Below are 20,398 nucleotides of genomic sequence, written 5' to 3'. Positions count from 1 at the left end.
ACCTTCAAAGATCTGGAGGACGCAGCTTCCCAGTCCTAGCACCTAAGCTTTGGAATTCACTACCCAATCCTCTTAGAGCTGAAAACTCCTTCCCGGCCTTCAAGCGCAAAGCGTCAGCTTGGCTGTCTGCCCAAGACTTGCTGTGACTCCTATCTTATGGCACCCTGAGTCATAACAACAGCGTCACCGACTTACTGTTATTACCTGCTCTTGCATATTGAATATTTCCTGTATAATTTGTATATTATGTATATTCTATTCAAATGCTTTACCTTACCATGCTGTAACTAAGTGATGCACCCGGTTGTCCTTGGGCCTGGAGCACTATATAAATAAAATAAATACAAATAAAATACAAATTATAGATAACCGAGTACAAAGTGCGTGATCATGATATTGCATATAACCTTGAATATTAATTATATAAAGACTGTGTTTTAACCGATACAGTTTGCGGACATTGCTTTGTGGGTACTTGGGGACTACACTGTACTTAAGAATCAGCCCGCATCACCTTCCCGAGAAGCTAGGCCTTGATTGCTCGACCACGTACCAATATTGAGAATCTTGGAAGGGTCCTCTGTGCCTCTCCTCTACCCAATAGAAAGCGGAAGTGCAGACCCCCCCTCCGGTCCCTCACACTGGCAGAGCCAGCATGAACATGTTTTCTTACAGTATCAATACTGTGTATATTATTACTGGTTATGTAGTCCAGAGCGCAGCATCCCCCTGAATCAGCATGATCATCCGGTGTATTTTGCATGCACGGTGGTCCAGACCGCCACGAAGTATGGCATGGCCCATGCTTTCTTGGGTATAATGTTGTTTCATTGCCTGTCTTTTCTACAACTGCATTTTAAACGTGTATGAAATTACGAAAAAGGTTGACATTTTTGGGGGGTGAGAAAGGGATGATAAGGGGTTGTGGGTCTCGTGAATAGTATAAAATAGGCAGGGGTGGTTTGCAAGGGGGATCCCCCCAAAAAATGTGATGACCTTTTCGTAATTGTATACACGTTTAAAAGGAATTTGTAATAATGTCAGATGATTAAAGAACATAGCACCTGTTTCTTGCTGAGATTGGTAAGGGTGGGGAAGCCCTCAGCATAGCGCCCACATTTTGTGTTACGCCACTGCTTGGACCTTGCTACCTATTGAAGAGGACAAGTGGGGGTGATTGCAGACTGTTAATTTCATGTGTTATGTATTTTTTCATCATTATAACGCTACACCAACACATGATGAAAAGCTTTCAATTAAATACACACAAACATCTTTAAAACGAAATGTTTGGATGTTATTAGTGCCAGTTTGGCAACCTTGAACATAAGTTACCTTTATGGGTGTATAATAACAACATGATGTATATCTTTCATTGTCTTAAACATACTCTGAGCTTGGATAATGTGACCTTTTTTGGTAAAAGATATGTCCACTTGAAGAGGTTGGACTGTTTACCATTGTTTATACCCCCACCGCGCCCTATAGTAGTTGTTTGTGCCGAAGAACCAACCCCCTCCTCCTTGCCCCAACCACCTCCCTGCAGCCGCAGTACTGATTAGTCCCTGAGCGCTGCAGCCCGATTAGGTCACCGTAGGTCCGTTACGTTTCAGGAGCAGTTTCGGTGTCGCTAGTGTTTATACTTGTCTAGCTTTGAACGATTGACTTATGGAAGAGGCGTGGTTTTCAAGAAGTCCGGCCTATTGTTTTCTATTATGTTCAAAATAAAAAAGTAGGCGTGATTTGAAAAGCTGTCAGTGTGTCCACCAATCAGCATCTGGCGCTTCCTAGCCGCGCCCTCGTAGGTGTCTCCGGTGTTGTAACTCCACCCATTTGTTTCCGCCTCTCTACCTTTGGATTGGCTAGGGTGTATCGAAGGGCTACTCCTGCTTTGTTAGTTTTCGCTGATCGCTGGTAGGGAGGAGGCGGTTACCATGGTGATGACGTCAGCGCGATCTGACAGCGCAGGCGCACTGAACGTTCGGAAGATGGCGGCGGGTCCGCAGATAGAGGGGAGAGGGAGGTGAGGGAGGGATAAACAGGGAGAGGGGCAAGAGAAGAAAGGAGGGAACAGGGCGGGGAGGGAGGGAGAGGAAAGGACTCACAAGAAGTAGAGGGATATACACCGGGGGAAGCTGAGTGGGTCCCGGGTACATGCCACTTCTATGTACAGCTAAGCGCCGTCGCTCCGGAGCAGCATGAAGTTCACAGAGCATCTGTCGGCCCACATCACCCCCGAGTGGAGGAAACAGTACATCCAATATGAGGTGAGCCGACTCTGTAGCACCCTATGCACAGCACTCGTTTTCTGGCCAGGTCTTACGCCCTTTATCTTAGCCATCCCCGCCAACATCCCCCTCCGTTATTCTCTCACATTTGCCCTCGCGTATTACCTTCCATCGCTCCTCGTGGCACCCCATATCCCCAAATATATTCAGCCGACCCCACATTGCTTGTTCCACAGCATCCCCGATATACACCAATACATGTCCGTTGGTCCACATCTTTCCTTTTGCCTCCCTGCAAAGCACGCCTCACCCGCAATGCCCATCGCACAATTCATTCATAGCATCCCTTCTTCCTTCACGGTATCTCGCCATGTGCACTGTACGTAAACGTTTATATAGAGCATTTTCACAGAAGATGTATCTATACAGGACTCCCTTCAGTTCTCTCTCTGCGCCCACAGGATTCCCTACAGCACCCCCTTTCTCTCTGCAGGGTCCGCTCCATCCCTCTCCACAGGTTTCCCTCCAACCTTATCTTCCTCAGTTCCCTCAATGTCTCTCTCTCTCTCTCTCTCTCTCTCTCTCTCTCTCTCTCTCCTCAGGGCCCCTTGCCCTCCACAGGATACCCCCTCTCGCAGCAGGACACCATCCCACTGTTTCCGACAATTCCCCTTAAGTGCCATGGTGACATTCCTGCAGGACACCTGCAATGACAATGTATGTTTTCCAATACGAGGCCAATACCAAAGTTGATTGATGCCTTTGGTGCTGCTCAATTTTAACAATTAACACAGCACACCCTATCCCTTTCAATATGTTATTTTTCTCTCTGGTTGTGCTGCTGTCAGCAACGACTAGAATGGCCCTAGCAAACCTGACCACATGTCTTTTCCACAGTGGACATGTATAATAATCTCTCGAACACTGGGATCATTATGGTGGGTTTAAAATATCTTGGGTAAAAATCCACTTTTTTTTCACTTGAAATTTGACAGTAGAATACAATGTTTGAGCCAGGTCTCTCATGCTGCGCCACCTAGTAACCATCGCTGGAAGTTCACTGCCAGTTCAGGTTCAAAACAGCATGGTATTTTGGGTATGCAAATGAGCCCAAATGTAGGCTGTCATACTGCACTGATGATCCCTAGTAAGGATGCAACCTGGTGTGTCGTTTTCTGCAGTCTTGAGAAATGTGGGATGGTTTGATGAAGCTTTGTATAAAGTAGGACAGCCCTGTAAGACAGACAATTTTCTGGAGCAAAAGGCTTGCATTTTGCTAATTTTCATATTCATTATTCCTTGCTGATGTAGCTATGGACTTGAGGTGAACTTCAAGCAATGGTTTCTAGGTGGAGCAATGGTTACTAGGTGGAGCAGTGACATGTGTGACCAGGCTCAAATTTGATTTTTATATATATATATAATACAAAACGCAATGTGCAGCTAGTTTCATAATACATGGCACATAGTATTGCAGAATGGTATTAACATTGTATGCAGAATATAGTGGATCATCCTTTAGTGTGGTGTCGTCAATGCGATTTACATTATCCTCTTTAGATTTGTTAAGGCTTTCTACTCCACTTCCGCCTGTATTTTGGACCTGTTTGTTGTAGCTGCCATCATATCAGTGAAGCAAACCTACTGCTTTTGTTGTCTGCTGTATTTGTTTACCAGATATTGTACGATAATGCCTAGTGTCCTAAAACCCAGTTGCCATGTATATATGGTCTTTTCTTCTCTTACTCAGTTTAACAGGGCTCCCGATTGGCTCTAAACAAGCATATTCTTGGGGGTTTGATCAGAGATTTAACTGTCATTCTCTGGATTATCCACAAAGCCATTGCAAATGGTGATATTGTTATACTGCCTTGTGATATAAAGCCGGTATCAATAATATTCCCATGTTTCCCTTTTCCGTCCTCGATTACCGTAATTTATCCTCCTTTAGTACCTTGTTCAATCTTCCAGACAACGTTATTCTAGTTAAATTCCCTCTGGTATTTGGTATCGGGCAATGCTTGCTGCTTTTTGTTTTTTGTTTTTTAAATTTCGACTTTAAGTAATGCTTTAGAAACCATACCATATTAGCTCCCTGTACAGCACCCTAGTGTATCTTACATTATCATTACATTTTTGCCATGGCCTTTCCCCTCCCTGTCAATGAATCGAGTAATTAATCCATAGGACCATAGGGACGATTGATTTATGCCGTTGTTATTTGTAAGCTTTATTACTCATCCCGTTTAATAACCATTTCGTTATTTTAGAACGCCCATTATTCCAAAAGAAATCAAAGCTTTAACTTGAACAGATGCGCTGCTGGAAATGGACATCATTACTGCCCCCACCCCGCCTCCCTTGTGCGGCGGGGTGGTCGGTGTTGTGTGCGGAGCTCCATCGCAGGCCGAGCAGCGCCCAATCTCGTCAAAGGATTGAATCAAGAGATGGGTAGGGAGGCCTCTGCAGTTCCAACAATCCTGTTGATTTATATAAAAAGCAAAGGCATTTTGGCGACATACAAATGACCATGGAATTTTATGTTGGAAAATGTATCTGTGATAGAAATGTAAGTTGTAACTCTTTCATTTATCCCAACACCCACCCTAATATTAAAATGACTGTAAACCACAAGGCATATATACTCATTTGGACACTCCGTTTTCGTGGCTGTGAGGTTTGGGCTGACAGTTTGTAAATTAATCACTCTGCCCATTCGCTTACGCAAATCGCCTGACTTTTGCCTCCACGCCACTTTTGGTTGCAATGTTCTGGAAACGTAGTCCTAAGGGGTTTGGCCCAGTACAGTGCTCCAGGAAGATACATTTTGCCGGTGGGCACCCCCGTCTTGTACTAGCCCAGTTCCTCTCCTGGGCAGACCCTAATAAACAATTCAATGTACATTAGTGCTCCAGGAAGTTGGGTGCGGGAAGCATACGTTTCCCGTGGTCATGGTTGAGAAGGCCATTCCCTTTTGATTTCACTTGCAGCTGTGGAACTTGTAGTTTCTCATTTGTATTTTAGGTAAACCTCAAGTCGAGAATAAACGGGGAAAATGAACTGGTTGACCTGCTCACGCATGGCCAGTGGAAACTTGAGCGCTCTGGGGGAGGCAGGATGAAAATAGGACCACCTGCTGGCCTACAAAGAAGTACTTCTATGTGGTGATATAGCTACAGAGCTCTGTGGAGCAGACGTGGGTGTGTGCCCTGAAGGTAGTCGTTTTTTCAAAAAGGGGCTAATCTATGCAGCAATAGTGTTCGCAGTTGTGATGGTTTTCAGCAGCCTCCGAGGGACAGGGTGAGGACACTCGCAACCCACGCGATTCTTCTATGGCGAGAACCGAAACTCTGCTTTCAAACACGGGATCGTATTCCCGAAGTCAGTAACCTTGGGAGGGAAAGGGTTTGTGACGCCAGGGAGGCTTTGGTGGGCTTAAAGTCGGTACTTTTGCAGCATGTGAAGCAGTTCGCTGACCTCTTTCGCCAAAAACTCCTGATCCGATTTCTGAAGTGGCAGGCGTTCATGTATAGGTTAGTGATGGGGCAAGGGTTTCACCTAGAATTCTGTCTCTAACACCCAGGCAAATTTGGCGAGTTGCTGCTAGCTCTAGACGCGCTGCTAATGTGCTGCCAGTAAAGGGAACCATTGCGCTTCCTCACACGCAAGCTTTTCCCTGCGCTCACTCCTCTGGGTTAGCGGGTTGTTTTCCATTGCCGCCCCTCATTCTCTGCCCCAGTAAAGGAAGAATAGGTCAGGCTTCCTGTCTTTGCTACACCACGCTGTCTTATCGTAGGGCCTTTGACCTATTCCTCGGCTGGCCGAGCGGCCTCTGCCAGCCCTTCCAAAAACCTTGGGGGCGAAGACTCTTAAATATAATACGAGCCTCCGGTCTTGACATGGAATCACATTTTGATCTAGGTTTCAGATGCCATGTTAAATTGTACAATTTTGCACTTCATTTAAGAAAAAAACAATCCCCTCTGTTTATAATGATATGTAATACATATCAGTTGTTTACTGGTGAACTGTTCTTTACGTAATGCCTTTTTATGAATATTTGTTATGTTACACATTCACCTCTAACATTTCAGAGCAATACATTGTTTGTTAGAAATTCCTACCTGATTTTAAATTATGGATGGTGTTTTTAATAAAAATAAATGTGGGATCACACTGTGAGAACTTAAAAACGTTGGGAGCATCACACCCAGATTTGCATAAAGCTACTACTTCCTGTACTGGTGAAGAAGCCTGAGCTTGGTGCGCAGGGACCTGGTGGGCTGCTCAGTACGCTGTACCAAGACTAGTTTTGCCATCTGAGTGCACTTTGTTGTGGCCTGCCGCTGCACGCTCATCTGTCTCACCATATTGCTGTAGCCACTGTCTTACCCTTTCTACTATTGGATGTTGGGCACTGCTCTTGATGCACAACTTTCTTTCCGTCTTTGCCTCCATAGTTTGGTGCTCACTGGCCACCCAGCACCATGACCCTGATTACCTCCGCAGGACAGCAACTATTTCTGCTGTCAGTGGGCTGTATTGGAGAGATGTGAGTGGAAGAGTCATGGGGAGTGTCAGGGCCCATTAATGACCAGGGGTGAGTTTGTAATTGCTTGTGACTTAAAGGTGCATTTTCTGTAGTACCCGACTATATGAACCTGCACGTGGTATGAGGGAAGGTTTGAAATTGCCTAGAGCTGAGAGCTACTTAACTCATGCTTGTAACCAAGATGAGCCTGATAAGCTTGAGCGCAACAGCTAGGTGCTACTTTTGTCTCCCCCACCAACTGGTGCCATACAAACATAGCTTAATGACATTAGTGTCTAAGGAGCATTAGCACAAATGTATGAGATACTTAAAGCACAGTGTGTGTATGTATGTATGTATATATATATATATATATATATCTACTAGTTCTCCCCGACGTTGCTCCTCGTCTCTGTCTGATACCCACCCAGGTTCTCCTTTTTCGCACCTGGTCATCAAAATCGTGTTTTGATCCCTATGCTGGTAGATGCTGTGCTTATGAGGATGACCCCACCATATCATTGCAGTACTTGGATCACTGCACCCCACTAAACTGACCATTCTTATTATTACCTCATTGGTAGTGTGATGCACCACAATTGAATGGTAAACTATATCTCGCATCTAGGTAGATTGTGTTCATCGGTCGGCCATATCTTGCATTTTGCCTGATTGCTTTGGTAAATGATAGGTTTTAAGTGTTACTGCATTTACTGGTGAACCCTGTTTTGGGCCTTTCTCCCTCTCTCGAGGTGTTCCAAATCTAGGTACAATACGCAACACTTGCAGTGATGCGTACCACAGGTGGCCAAATCGGAGGGGGTACAATGGAGCCCCACCACTAACCACCCCTCTAAAAAGGAATCCATCTGCTTACCCCTCTGAAACTCTAAACAAAACACAACTCTACCTATATTGCACAACAAACCGCACGCACTTCACTACACCGCAACAAGGAAACAAACCACACATAGCCTCGCACAACAGCACATGACAACTACAGACTTAAAAACCACACCTATACGCTCAGCGACCGTTGTAAACTGAACTGAAGCTGCCAACAGTACATCACAGCTCTCTTGTGCTTTCTCCTGGTCTGTCCTACTAACTTACCCTACCCTCTTACCTTTCAGATCCACCAGAGCGCCAGGCGACCACTCCGGTAGTGACAGTGCACAGTATAAATATCCTTTAACATAACATAACATTCTGTTTGACGGGATGATGATCGCATCGGAGGGAATTGCACGGCCCAGTCTGCACCTCCTTTCCCTGTCAGAATTAACTTAAACACCCCTGGGGATGGTGATCAGTCGACCAGTAGCCCAATGAAACATTGATGACTGGGTAGAGAACCGAGAGGGAATGCTGTCGTGTTTTGGTCTCTTCCGTTCTATTTTCAAATCGAGGACTGGGGTCACAAGCTGGCCAGGGCCATGTTGCAAGACTTTGTGGCACCTTTTCAGCACTATATTTCCAAGACACTAGTCCTTACGTGGTCAGTAATGCTCGTATGCATCACAGCTGCTCCTAGACACACAAGGTGTTGATATGGATTCTCTTTCCAAGGCAGTCGGAGCGAAACGTGCATTTATGTGTGCATGGCGGAAAATTGTTGTATTTTAGCCAGCCTGTTCGTTCATAGAGTTTGTGTATACTGTCTGACCGTACCATGGTCCTGAGGAAAGCATCCACCTGTCGGCTCTCAGAATTTGGGGGATATATTCCCGGTCATTAAACATTCTGCCCAAGCAGTATAAAATGTTAGTACATCTGCTGACCTGGCATTTCTCCAAGGACAACTTAAAAAAATTGCTCTTTTATACAAATCATTTCTGTTGCTGCTGCCGCTTTGGGGATTAAATCGTGTGGTGTAGCTACGTTGCGCACAGTGCAAGTGGGCAGGTTGAGATTCAGCCACCCCAGCACTCAAATTTGGGGTAATGTTGACATTACCTGTCTGACCTACAGAGCCATCGGCAGGCAGGGCACAGAAGACAAACCATGTCTGCACCTGCATAGTTAACAAAGGCTCATCAGTTACTTATGGAACACGGTTCTTTGTAGGCACCTCCGTTCGTATGCATACGTTTTTAGGCAATTAAGTACTTGCATGCAAGGGTAGGGGGCAGGAGACAGCACATTCTCACTGCAGTTCTTAAGTGTGTGGTTTCAGACGTGAAGGAGAGGGGTAACTGCGTGTAACATTGAAGCTGCACTAGCATAGCCTCATTAGAATGGGTGAAGAAGTTAGATGACCCCACACAAGTAAGTTTGCCCCTCCCCCACAGTCTCTTAAGGTGGCACCTCCTCTCACAACATTTGAAGGGTAGACCTACTCCCATCAACCCCCTCCATGCCACCCCTTAAATTCTGGCCTCTGTGCATCCCTGCCTTCTTGTAGATCTCTCTAGAATATAAGAGCAGGTCCTATTTCACTCTATGGTACTGAAAGCCTGAATGAATGGGTACAGCTGAGCATTTACCTGGCCTGCTGAGCAGTGCCATTAAACATGGATGGGCTGGCGGTAGCCGAGGTAAGAAAAGTGTTTCAGGGAATGCAAAATACTTGGGGTCAGGTGATAATTCCTGTGCGGAATAGTACTTTTGGGGGCGGGGAACTTTTTTTTTTTTGTTTTTTATTTATTTTTATTTTTTTTCCAGAGGGGGTGGGGGAGCCATTTCCTCCCACCCCCCTTCCCCCTCCAACAACAAAAACCAAATTCTAAACTTTTTTTAAAGCTGTTTTTAGATTAGTTAAAAAATAATTCAATGTTTTCCCCCGTTAAAATCACATGTAACCTGTGTCCGCTTGTGCGGCTACATCTGGATTCAGTGCTTGGTCTATGCCGGATGCTCTAGTCAGGACCTGCTTAAATGGCAGTAACCTCGCTTTAATGAAGGCTTCTGATCTCCTCCCACACTTGATCACCCCTAGGCAGATTGTTGGGTAGTGGCTGCACCTCCCTGGCCTCAAGGGAAAGGCAAACCCCACCCCCCTCCCCCCCACCACTCCACCCCGGCTGACGATACCGGATGAATTGCCACAAGGTCTACTGTTATGTTTGCTGTCTGGTGGGATGGGTATAAGAAGCTGTGTCTTAGTTGCTCTGTTGGTTTACATGTAGTGTAGGCTTATAAAAGTCTGCAGTGGCCAGGTGGAAGTTGCACTATGTTTGGTATAGGGTGTGACCCTTGTGGGTGAGGTCGAGGTGATTCTGTGGGGTGTAAGGTGGCACACCCCACAGCTTCAAAACTGGTATTCTGTGCGACATCCAGCACTGAGGCACATTCAGTGCGAATTGCCCTGTGGTTGAAGGTTCATAGTGATTATACCGAATACCAAAATCTCGAAAAAAAAGGCCGAAAAAAAAATATCGTTTTTTTTTTTTTTTTTATGACGTTTTTTTTCGAAATGGGGGGGTGGTTCCCCCCCAACCTCCCTTTTTTTGTGTTTTTTTTTATTTTAACCATTTTTTTTACTTACCTGACCCCAAAAACACATATACATAAATTAATAAATAATTCGATATTTTGGTTTCGAGATTTTGGACATTCGGTATTATGTATTCGGCCTTTTGACTGACCACCGTGGTTGAAGGACCCAGAATGCCCTTCCTGGTTGTTTGACCGAGGCTCTAAGGGTGTGTGTGTGTGTGCCATTGGCTCTGGTCTGAATTGATGGTTTGTGTAGAAAGTACAGGGGGCCTTTGGTTAATAAATTGATGCTGGAGTCTAGTGTCCATTTTGATTTTGAAAATGTTGTGACGCGCACGGAATGGACTCAACTGTATAAAGGCGCAGCTGATACACAAGAAAGAAACCATCAGGGCAACATGCAGAGTTCCACTTCTTGGAGAAAAGAAACACAATAAAGACCCTGCAACCACCACCTTCCCCTTATTTGAAAAGGTGGGTCTTGAGGGCAATATGGAACTGATAAAGACAGTCAAGGGCTCTAATTTCTCGAAGGTGACTGTGCCAGAATCTGGGGCCATAGGCAGCGGCAAATCTATCTCCCCTTGAAACAAATAAAGAAGCAGGAATGATCAACAAAAATTGATCTCTTGAACGTAACTACCTTGTTGGTTGGCAGCGGCTGATTTTGTCCCCCAGATAGGCTGGGGCAAGTCCCTTAAAACATTTATAAATTATACACACCACCTTAAATTTGATCCTCGCCAGCCAGTGAAGTGTTCAGCGGGAGACCGAAACAGGGCTCTGTGGGTGATGGTGCGTGATTGAGGTGGATTTGTTTTTTTTTTTTGTCATTAGCCAGTGAAGAGCATTAAGGGCGCGAGATGTGTTCCCTTCAGTCGAGTCTGAGTAGAATTGCTGCTTTGCTCTGGATCTTTGAAGTTTCTTAGTGAGTAGTCTGGCATGCCATGGTGCATGCTGTTGTCACAGCTGATTCTTGATGAAACCTGTGAGGTGACGGATCCTGTGAGGAACGACATTATCCGCCTGAATGAGCTGATAGAAGCATTTCTTTACTAATATGTTGATTTGTGTTTGCAGGGTCAGTCCACTAGCCATAAGGATCCCGACAGTCTTGATCATCCTTGAGGTTTTTGGACGGGCACCAGTTACCCGAGATGATTTCCTGTTTTGTATGGGTTGAGCTTTAAGTTGTTAGTCAATCTTGTGTTCACTTGAGTGAATCACCTGGTGAGCGTAGTCTTGGTAATTAAACACACTTTGGAAAGCTATATTGGCAACGCAACCTGTGTTCATTTTCTGTCCCCTTCTGTTCAAATTGTTATGCAGATGCGACCATCTACCGTTTGAGAATTATTATTTTTAATGTTAGAAATTAATTTTAAAATGTCAACATTGCTGGAAGACTTGCTGTGCGAGACATTGTACTGCTGACTGTTACAGGTTTATCCGAAGTAATTGTCATTAAGTATTATTGGCGTCAGGCTAAAACTAGTTGCAACATTGCCATTCTAAAAGTAGCACTACAAGTTTTTGAAGTAGGTTGCTGTGCGGAGTCATGTTAAAAATAAATAGCAGGTCCCACTGCACATGTTTTGTTTCTGCAGTGCTGTAAATGGTTGAGTACAGTCCAGCATAGCTGTTAGTACATACTGCAGCTATGTGGAGCTTTGGAATAGCACTGGATATAACGAGCAAGGGCCTAGTAGACTGGACACTCCCTTAACCAATGTTAAAACAGGGACGGGAAAGCATAACATCTCTAGGGTCTTCTGCTGAAGATTAACTCAATGTTTGCTCTCTTCACTGCATTATTTTCCTTTCTCACATTCAATGCTACCATGTTTTTTCTTTTCTTGCATGCTTTCACCCATATAGCAAGTCGATTTTCTTTCGGCAACCAGTTTTTCTCCCGTGTTTACACCAAAGCCACCTTTCCTACCCTACCAGAACAAAATTCATGTTTCCTTCTTGTTGTTTCCAGGCTGGCTCTTTCCCTTGTTCTCTCAATACACTTGACTAAGCTGTTAGTTGTCGTTGCTCATGGTTACTCTATTCTGTGTTTCCCCTAATTCTATTCAGTCTTAACCTCCGGCATGCTCCTAATTTACCCACTTCCCCCTCTATCTTGCATTCTTTACATTGGTCTGTCCCAGTGCTCCAGGGCTTCTTAAAGGGATCTATGTCTGAAGGCCAGGAACAAAAGACTGACCTTGCAGATTCCAGCCTGTGAAGGCCTTTGGCGGGGGGGCTTCCTCTTGCCCACCCCCACACTTCTGCTGCAGGCTCTGTCTGCTTCTGTTGGCAGTCAGTAGGCCTTGAACTCTACTGCACGAAAGACTTGGGTCACCTGGTGACTAACTATACCATCTAATATCCAAACCTATACGATTTGTGTATCGTAAGTATCACACTTTCCTAAATTAGGTGTAGGGGGTTTATTTGAGAGTCTTTCATGTGTTCATCTTTGTAGTTGCAGTTCCTGGTCTCCGTAGGATTGATCTCTTCCTTCCTTCTGTCTGAAAGTCGTGCTACTCCCACTAATTGGTTCTATTAGTCAACTGTGATGTGACATTCTTCACTAGGGGCAGAGCTGTAGCCTAGGATATCGGGTAATGTAGGAGCGTGTTGTGATGGAAATGATGACACCACTCCTTTCCCGAAGGTAGCCTCTCCTCCTGTGGCCAGGGGACGGCAGCCACTTCCTGATCGGACCCTTGGGGTGGTTATGCGAGGGAGTATCATATGAGGAGAGTCAAGCCTCAGAGGGATGGACTGACCTCATCAGATGAAACATGGTATTCCTCACTTTCCTTTTAGGGATAACCCCTTCATTCTTCATGCTTGCATACTGTGAAAAACTCTCTCGACATCCTGTAAAAGCTGCTAATAGACTTCATGAACATTTTCCACCTTATGAAACATGTACTGCGATGAGGAAGAGGACTGCAATGAGCAAGAGTGATTGGTCCAAGACACCTTCCAGCCTGGAGGTGGGTGTTTAAAACAACTCCTATGAGAAAATTGAGAGACCTTCCCTTTCCAAGCTTCGGCTTCAAAATTGTCGAGTAACACAGGGTGCGGTGCAGAGCAGATGGCGCCCCAGTCTGGGAACGACCCCCGATGTCAGGTGGGCGGTTTTTGGTGGTGATGGTGACGAGAGAGTGAGCCAACCGAAGCATTTCTGGCTGGTGAGGCAAACCAGGGAAAAGACTCGACCGAGAACCATGGCTGCAGAGCATTGTCAGCGAGTAGAGAAACTGAAAGGTGAGCTCTGGATCGGCAGTGTTGGGAAGCGGAGCTGGTTGTTCATGAGGCGCCTGAAGAAGGAAGTCTCTGTGGGAACTGGAAGCCAGAAACGGGCCTTGTTCCAATGCGACGGGCGAGAACACTCTGTGCCGCTGACTGGGGTAAGCTGCTCTTGCTAAGCAAATATTGAGGCGAGTACATGAATGTATGCGATTGGAGCAAGAGAACGCAGATGATGTTGGTGAACCTAGGTGAGAGAAGGGAATGCCGAAACCGAGGCAAAGAGACCCTGAAAAAGTGGAATTGTATTGAATGTGGAAAAGGACTGGGGAAGGGAATAATTTACCCTAGAGTGAATAGTAACATTGTAGGAGGGAGTTATCCTCTTGAACTATAAAGAACATTGTTATTCTTTGAACTTGTGTTTTGGTGGAGAGAATTTTGGGAAAGGGAGCCATTCCCTCTGGAACTGTGAACATTATCCATTTAGAACGTTTGTTGGAGTTCTACCTTTTTGATGAGCTTTAACGTTTGTACGCTTATAAGCAAAAGACCATACCCATAATTCCTTGGAGTTGATTTTAGAATGTGATGACTAGGATAGGATTTCAGACACAAAATGTTTTTGTTTTGGACATCTTGACACTTGACAGATCCTTGGTTTTGGTTGAGGTAGGGAAATGCCTCCTAGATGAGGGACGGTGAGGGATTTCCCAACCCATTTATCGTTTCAATAAATGTCTAGAACAACCACCATGAATCCTCTGTCTCATTCCTGGCTCCTCACACTATAGATATGTTGACCAGTTTAATGGTCTATTAGAAGAAGGCCTTTTGACGATTATTCTGACGGGCCTCTTTTCTGTGTGAATAGTTGAATATGGCTGAAGAAACAAGTGTCTGGTAAGCAGTACCACAGGTATGTCCATGCACTAGGAATTTTCATATCCTAAACATAAGCAGCACTCTCCTCTTAGTCATGAGGCAGGGGCACCAAAACTTACAACTGCAGATATATCAACGGCTGTATTTGTATAACCCCCTGTAGTAAGTCATACATGGGAAGATGGACTATAGAGGACCTGGTTCAACAATGTTGTTCAGAGAAGAAATGAAAGAAAACCTTCTCAAAGTCCTATTTATGTGCAGGTGTCCCTATTTTATAAAACACATGTGTGCTCGTCAGGACGTCTTACAAAATAACCACTGTCCTCTCTCTAAATCTTGTCTGTACTACCACTATGAAAGAAACAAGGACTCTAAGCTTGACCTTAGGGTGCAGTTACTTCCACTCTTTGGTAACTTAGTGTAGTCTGGTGTTTTGACCCTCACTAAAGACTTCTGCTGATATCCTCCGACATGGATTGTCTGAGTTTCAAAAAACACAATGGGCCTCATTACGAGTCCGGCGGTAACCGCGGCGGTAAAGCTGCCTGGTTACCGCCGGACTCGTATTACCATTCCGCCTCCATGACTCCCGGAATTACCAGGGCGTTACAGCCCCAGTGTCCCGGGAGTCACGGAGGCGTAATGGTGTTAATCCCCATTCCCATTGAGTCCCATGGGACTCAATGGGGAAGTGGAAACACCGGCACCATCTTGTGATGGTGCGGGTGTTTCCACGTCCGCCTGCAGGCGGGAGGTGTTCAATCCGCCAGGTCAGACCTGGCGGGAAGATCACCTTCCGCCTGCAGGGGTTGGGATCGGGCGGTCTGGAATTAACAGTGGCACGGGTTTACCGCCACTGTTAATTCCGGACCGCCCGACCCGTAATGAGGCCCAATGTCTTTGCCTTCTTTTTAGGGTTGCCACAAGTCCTGGTTACGTGTTGTAAACAAAACAGTCTTGTCTTTATCTGTTCTCCTAGGAAGTCTCCTCTGAATATGGAGAGGTCGGTATTCACAGTGGTAACACATTTTACACTTGGTCTTCTCAGCCTTGAGGAGGCTGTGGACTTGGGTAGTCCTGGTTGGTATACTCTGGCTGCCTTTGGATAACGGATTCATCAACCCAGGTGGGCTACGAGCCTGCTCAGCCCTGCTTAATAGCTTGCTTTCCTTAACCCCTCATGGGGTACTTGTGCATTCAGCCCGACGTGGGCTTTGGGCCTGTCCAATCCAGTTTGTTGTCTTGCTTCTCTCAACACCTCCTGGGATGTGCATAGCGTCACTGGGGTTATGAGCCAGGTCAGCCTGGTTGCTTATCTTGCTTCTATCAAACCTGGGCTCTCCAGGTCCTCCACCTTTACAGTAAACGGCAGCGTGCTGTGGGCTTGCTGACAATCTGCCCACCACGTTAGTGACGTAGTTCTTCATTCTCCTTCTCTGAGGGAGGGGCTACCTCCTTTGTGTGATCGTACATGCCAACGTTTCTCGCTGTACGGCTGCTTTTCCCCTTTTGTTCTGATATCTAAGTGCATTTAAGTTCCTCCCTAGGACGAAAGGGCGGATGCCATTGGTCCAGCTCTTTGCAATAATGCGGTGTTGAATACAGGTAAGACAAGGGGCTCTGTATATGTTTATCCTGTTCAACCCTCAAGAAACGACATACATTGTGGATTTATATGAAAGGGGAGTTGGGATGGAAAATCCTGGCTTAGGAGAATTCCCCTTCCCCAGAGGAGATGGGCTCACCCCCCAATGAGATCCTGCTTCCCCTTTTTCCTGTGGAGGGTATTGCGTAGCAGGCTCCCCTCCATAGTCCCAAAGAAGACGGCTCCCCCATGAGCAGACTGGATGAATTCACTGTATTTGGCATACCCCCTGAGAATAGGAATGGTAATTTAAGAGGGAGAATAATTTAGTATTGGAATGGGTGCTGCCCCTGGTGAGCCTGGACACTGCTGATCAGTGAGTGAGACTGATGACTCCTGACTGATACATGACGTATGTTTGCAATGTAATGGTGGGGATATTGCTGTGTGGCTATTGATGGGCTGGTCTAGAAAACTCATGCGTTTGTATGGTGTGGGCTTTCTAAATCTCTGGGCATAAGTCTGTATTTTCTGTATCTTTTTAATGGTGGTATTCAGAGAATCCCTAGGCTGGTTAACCATCGGGTCCCACGAACTCTGCACTTGTGCCCATCACTTTTTCCACAGATCAGCGCTGTGGTTGAGCCCTGACGTGTTTGAGCGACTGAGCAGTGCTTGGAAGCATAGAAAACTGCTTGGAGGGGGTAGGAGGGTGGGGGGTGGATTGAGGGTCACAACGCAACAACCCTGCTATCTAAGGTGGCTCCTCTGCGTCTATAATAATGTTATCTTTGAATCTGAAAACGGGGCCGTTTTACCACATTATAATCGTTGCATCTGTCTGAATGGAGGCCACTTTGCTCTAGTTGCCCTCAACGATTATGTATGTCGTGGTGGCTCTCTGTCCTGGTGTCATGGTGGAGATCTGATGGGCTGCCTGTTGATGGATCTGCTCGGCAGAAACCTCTTTTGTGCCGTAGTGTGATAGCGAGACCAGTGTTTGGAGCGAGTTCTGCTGCTGTCCTATTGGTTGAGAGCTGTCCTGCTGTGATTGCTAGGTCTGTGTTTTGGTAGGAGTGCTACGTCTTCATGCGGATAGATGACTGTACTGTGTGATTGTTAGTTCTCGGAACGGTGTCCCTACCACCGTACCTCGTCAATTTCCCCTCCCAGTGCGACAGTGAGGTCATTCTGTGATTGCATGATGGGCCTGTCTCTGGCGCGGCCACTTTCCTGAGCCCACAGGTGCCAGCTGAAGACAGCATTGTTATTCTGGGGTGGTTTCGCTATGCTGTTTTCTCGGGGATTAGTCTGCAGTGAGAGACAGAGTCCTGACAGAATGGGACTTGTAAATGCCCTAGAAACCACAAGTGTGCTGCCATGTAATTGTGTGTATGAAGGAGTCGGAGTAGGGTGACGTGGTTGCTGCTTCTCAGGGTTGACGGTGCATCAGCAGGCCGGTTCCATTTTTAAGTTAAATGGGTTTTCCGATAGCTGCTTGTTCTGCACCTTCGTTGTGCGTGAAAATCAGACCTGATTTTCAGAGTCGACACCCAAAGGCGACAAAGCTTATACAGAGGGTCAAGTTTATTTATTTTGTATTTTTCACAATTGGCATAGCAGGCGGTCAAGCTCCACGAAGCATCAGGGCGATTTGCGGAACATTATTAGCTGACGCATCTCCAGCAAGTGGGTTTCGTAGGAGAGGCTTTTTAATAAGTGTGTTGCGCAGCGTCTGCTTGTGACTGGCTGGCAGGCTGCAGGAGTGGTGGGACGTGAAATTAGGACCGTTAAGTTGACCGTACGTGGGTTTTACATCTAAACGGGACAATATAGATGTTTCAGGCCACAGAAAGTGCAGCATTTTGCCCATGTAGGAACAATTGTGTGGCCAAGTCTCCAGGTTCTACTGCCAACAACAAAAGTGTGATATTGTAAAGTCCTGCATGTCCGATGATGACGGGTGAGTGCCCTTTATTGGGGAGTCGAGGGGTAACGACCAGACGAAGGGACCATCCACTGAATACTCCACCCCCTCTGCCTCACTGAAAATGCAGAAACTATCCGAGACCTGCACAATAATCCTAATGCCTCAATCAACAGCCAGCTTCTGTCGGCCCCAGCCCTGCCCTCTAGCTGCTCCACAGAAGGCTCTGCCTCAAGACCGTACCGCAACTGGCAGTGACACAAGTACCTCAACTACTCCACCCTTCCAAGCAAATCCTTGCCACATTGGATGCTCCTGTCACTCCTTTCAGTGCTATGGCACTCGCATAGCGCTCCGAATTGACAGTTGGCGCTTCATTATACGCGCCACTCCATAAGAGTCAGCCACCTGGCCTCCTCATCTACTACTACCTATCCACTATTTAGCCAAGCAACTTGTTTGAGTTCCAGCCACCGCCGGCTTAGCTGAGGACAACCCTTCAGTTTTTCTACATGCCCACCATACATTTCTGTCACCCAGCCCTCCATCCTGGGATGCCTGCTGCACCGATACAGCTCCTAGCCCAGTCATCTTTCTATAGCAATATCTACTTCCATTAAAGGCCCTGGTGAGGCGCAACCACACAATGTCACAATGCACACCCAGTGCTGTCCTTGATTTTCTATCACCATCCGCTACATTTAGCCTCTTTTGCCAGGCAAGCACTGTTCTCAACACGCTCTTGCAACTAGCATCACGTGCTGGCTTGCTGTGTACACTCCAGGGCATTGCAACAACATTCAACAGTCACTCGCAGGTGTCCATACACGTGCTGGGAAAAAAACAATAATACACAGCTGTGGTTTTCATCCGTCTGGTACATAGAAACCATGAAATCCTGTGTTTTTTCCGGCACATACCAGCGACACGTGTGCTTGACATACACACATCATTTTTTGAGGATGCACACCTTGTCTGGTAGCATAACCCAAGTCTCTGTACCCACTTACATGAGTGATCCTGGTCTCCCATTTCAAGGTTACACCGATTCTGGCACTTTACTTGGAGATCCCGTACTTGACAATATCACAATAAAGTAGCCACTATATCTATCGCCTTGCCTCCTTCCCTAAGTTTCCCCTGTTCAGTGGGCATAAGCCGGAGAGCACAGCTAGATTTCTCAGGTTAGGCATGTTGGGCCAGGCGTTTAGAGAACCGAGCGCTCTGTGTTGTTTCTAGGCAAGCCCCTCTTTTTGTGAGATGATTGAATGGATGGCTCATGAACGTACTGGTTCTCCATGGAGAAGCCTTGCCTTTTGCTCAATCTTTTTGATGCTTTTATCTCGAGCTTGTGTTTAATTCTGTTTAATGTTTTAACAGGTTATCGATTTATTTATTTTTTATTTTAAGACCCTTCCGGTCCCTGGAATCCCATATTACACCACCATGGCCCCACCCCTCCACCCGGCCCCACTCTTTCCTGGCCATCCTTAAGTGTGAGTAATCCCACGGCTGCTCTGTATGCTTTGATCTACTGAGCTGTTGGATTTCTTCTCTGTAACTGGAGTTCCTGCTTGCTCATCTTTTCAGCCTCCCTCCCCCAATGGCCCCCCCACCCCCCATCCCCTCCCTGTTGCTACATATGCGCTCTTGGTTGGTGCTACAAGGTTAGATTCCTCTTCCGGAGGAGAAGAGGACAAGGCCACCTTTATCTCTTCCATGGTAGCATAAACATGTGAGGGTGTACATGGACTCGATCATGCCAGCACGGTGAGCTGCAGCTATGAGTGGAGGTACAGCGTGGATTAGCCTTTATTGACAAGCACTACGTTTTTCAGTGGCCACAAGGAGTTCTTAATGGCGAGTAGTGGCAATATTTATTTCAGACGAAGAGTTCATTATTTTCGGAAATTAGTCCGTATGTTGTACCCCAGAATCTTTTTGCCAGATCTGTACGAGCTATTTTTGTGTTTCTTGGTAGGATCCCGGATACCTGTTTTAAATGGATAAACCAGAATGGCTGACATTCCGGCTCCGAACTATTTGTGTCTGAGTTTTAGCTGCTTGTGGGTGAGGATTCGGCTTCTCTAAAATGCAAGTGCAGCTGGAGATCCTACAGGTTCTGTGAAACTGGCCGTTCGTTAGTGCCAGTTTTCCAGCAGACGTGTCCGTGATAGCATCTGGGCTGTGCTGGCAGAAAAGCCTGCTGTGACAAATGAACTTCCGGGCCACTGGTGGTCCAGGGATGAATATCGGTCTCTAAACCATCAATCAGCCCCACACCTCTAGTCCACCAGAAGGGATCCGAACAGATTGGAAACACAAGCAAATTATAAACCTCCTCTCCAATTTTGGTAAAGTGGACGGTATGGCAGGCTTATCTCTGCAAGGTCATAGATCGTTGGTTAGTTGCAACACAGCGAAAAAATACAATTCTTACCCAATGATAAAAGGGGCTGTTCAGTCAAGGTTGTAAAACAATATCTGCTTTATCTTTATTACAATAGACAGTTCTAGTACACTACAAAATACAAGCCACCCTGTAAGGAACA

The 20,398-nt window shown here is 46.1% G+C and overlaps 1 protein-coding gene across 1 annotated transcript in view; it reads left to right on the top strand.

Annotated features, from left to right (window-relative positions):
* The first annotated feature begins 2,067 nt into the window (after positions 1-2,067).
* The window catches only part of XPR1 (xenotropic and polytropic retrovirus receptor 1), a 1,026,978-nt gene continuing 1,008,647 nt past the window's right edge, over positions 2,068-20,398 (top strand). The window contains exon 1 of the mRNA XM_069641450.1: positions 2,068-2,267. Coding sequence (XP_069497551.1) covers positions 2,199-2,267 — 69 coding nt within the window. The 5' untranslated portion in view covers positions 2,068-2,198. The remainder of the gene's footprint in view (positions 2,268-20,398) is intronic.

Source organism: Ambystoma mexicanum, chromosome 1q (genome assembly GCF_040938575.1).
Source record: "Ambystoma mexicanum isolate Mex_15411 chromosome 1q, UKY_AmexF1_1, whole genome shotgun sequence".
Classification (NCBI taxonomy): Eukaryota; Metazoa; Chordata; class Amphibia; order Caudata; family Ambystomatidae; genus Ambystoma; species Ambystoma mexicanum.
This window is presented reverse-complemented; position numbering and strand designations above follow the sequence as displayed.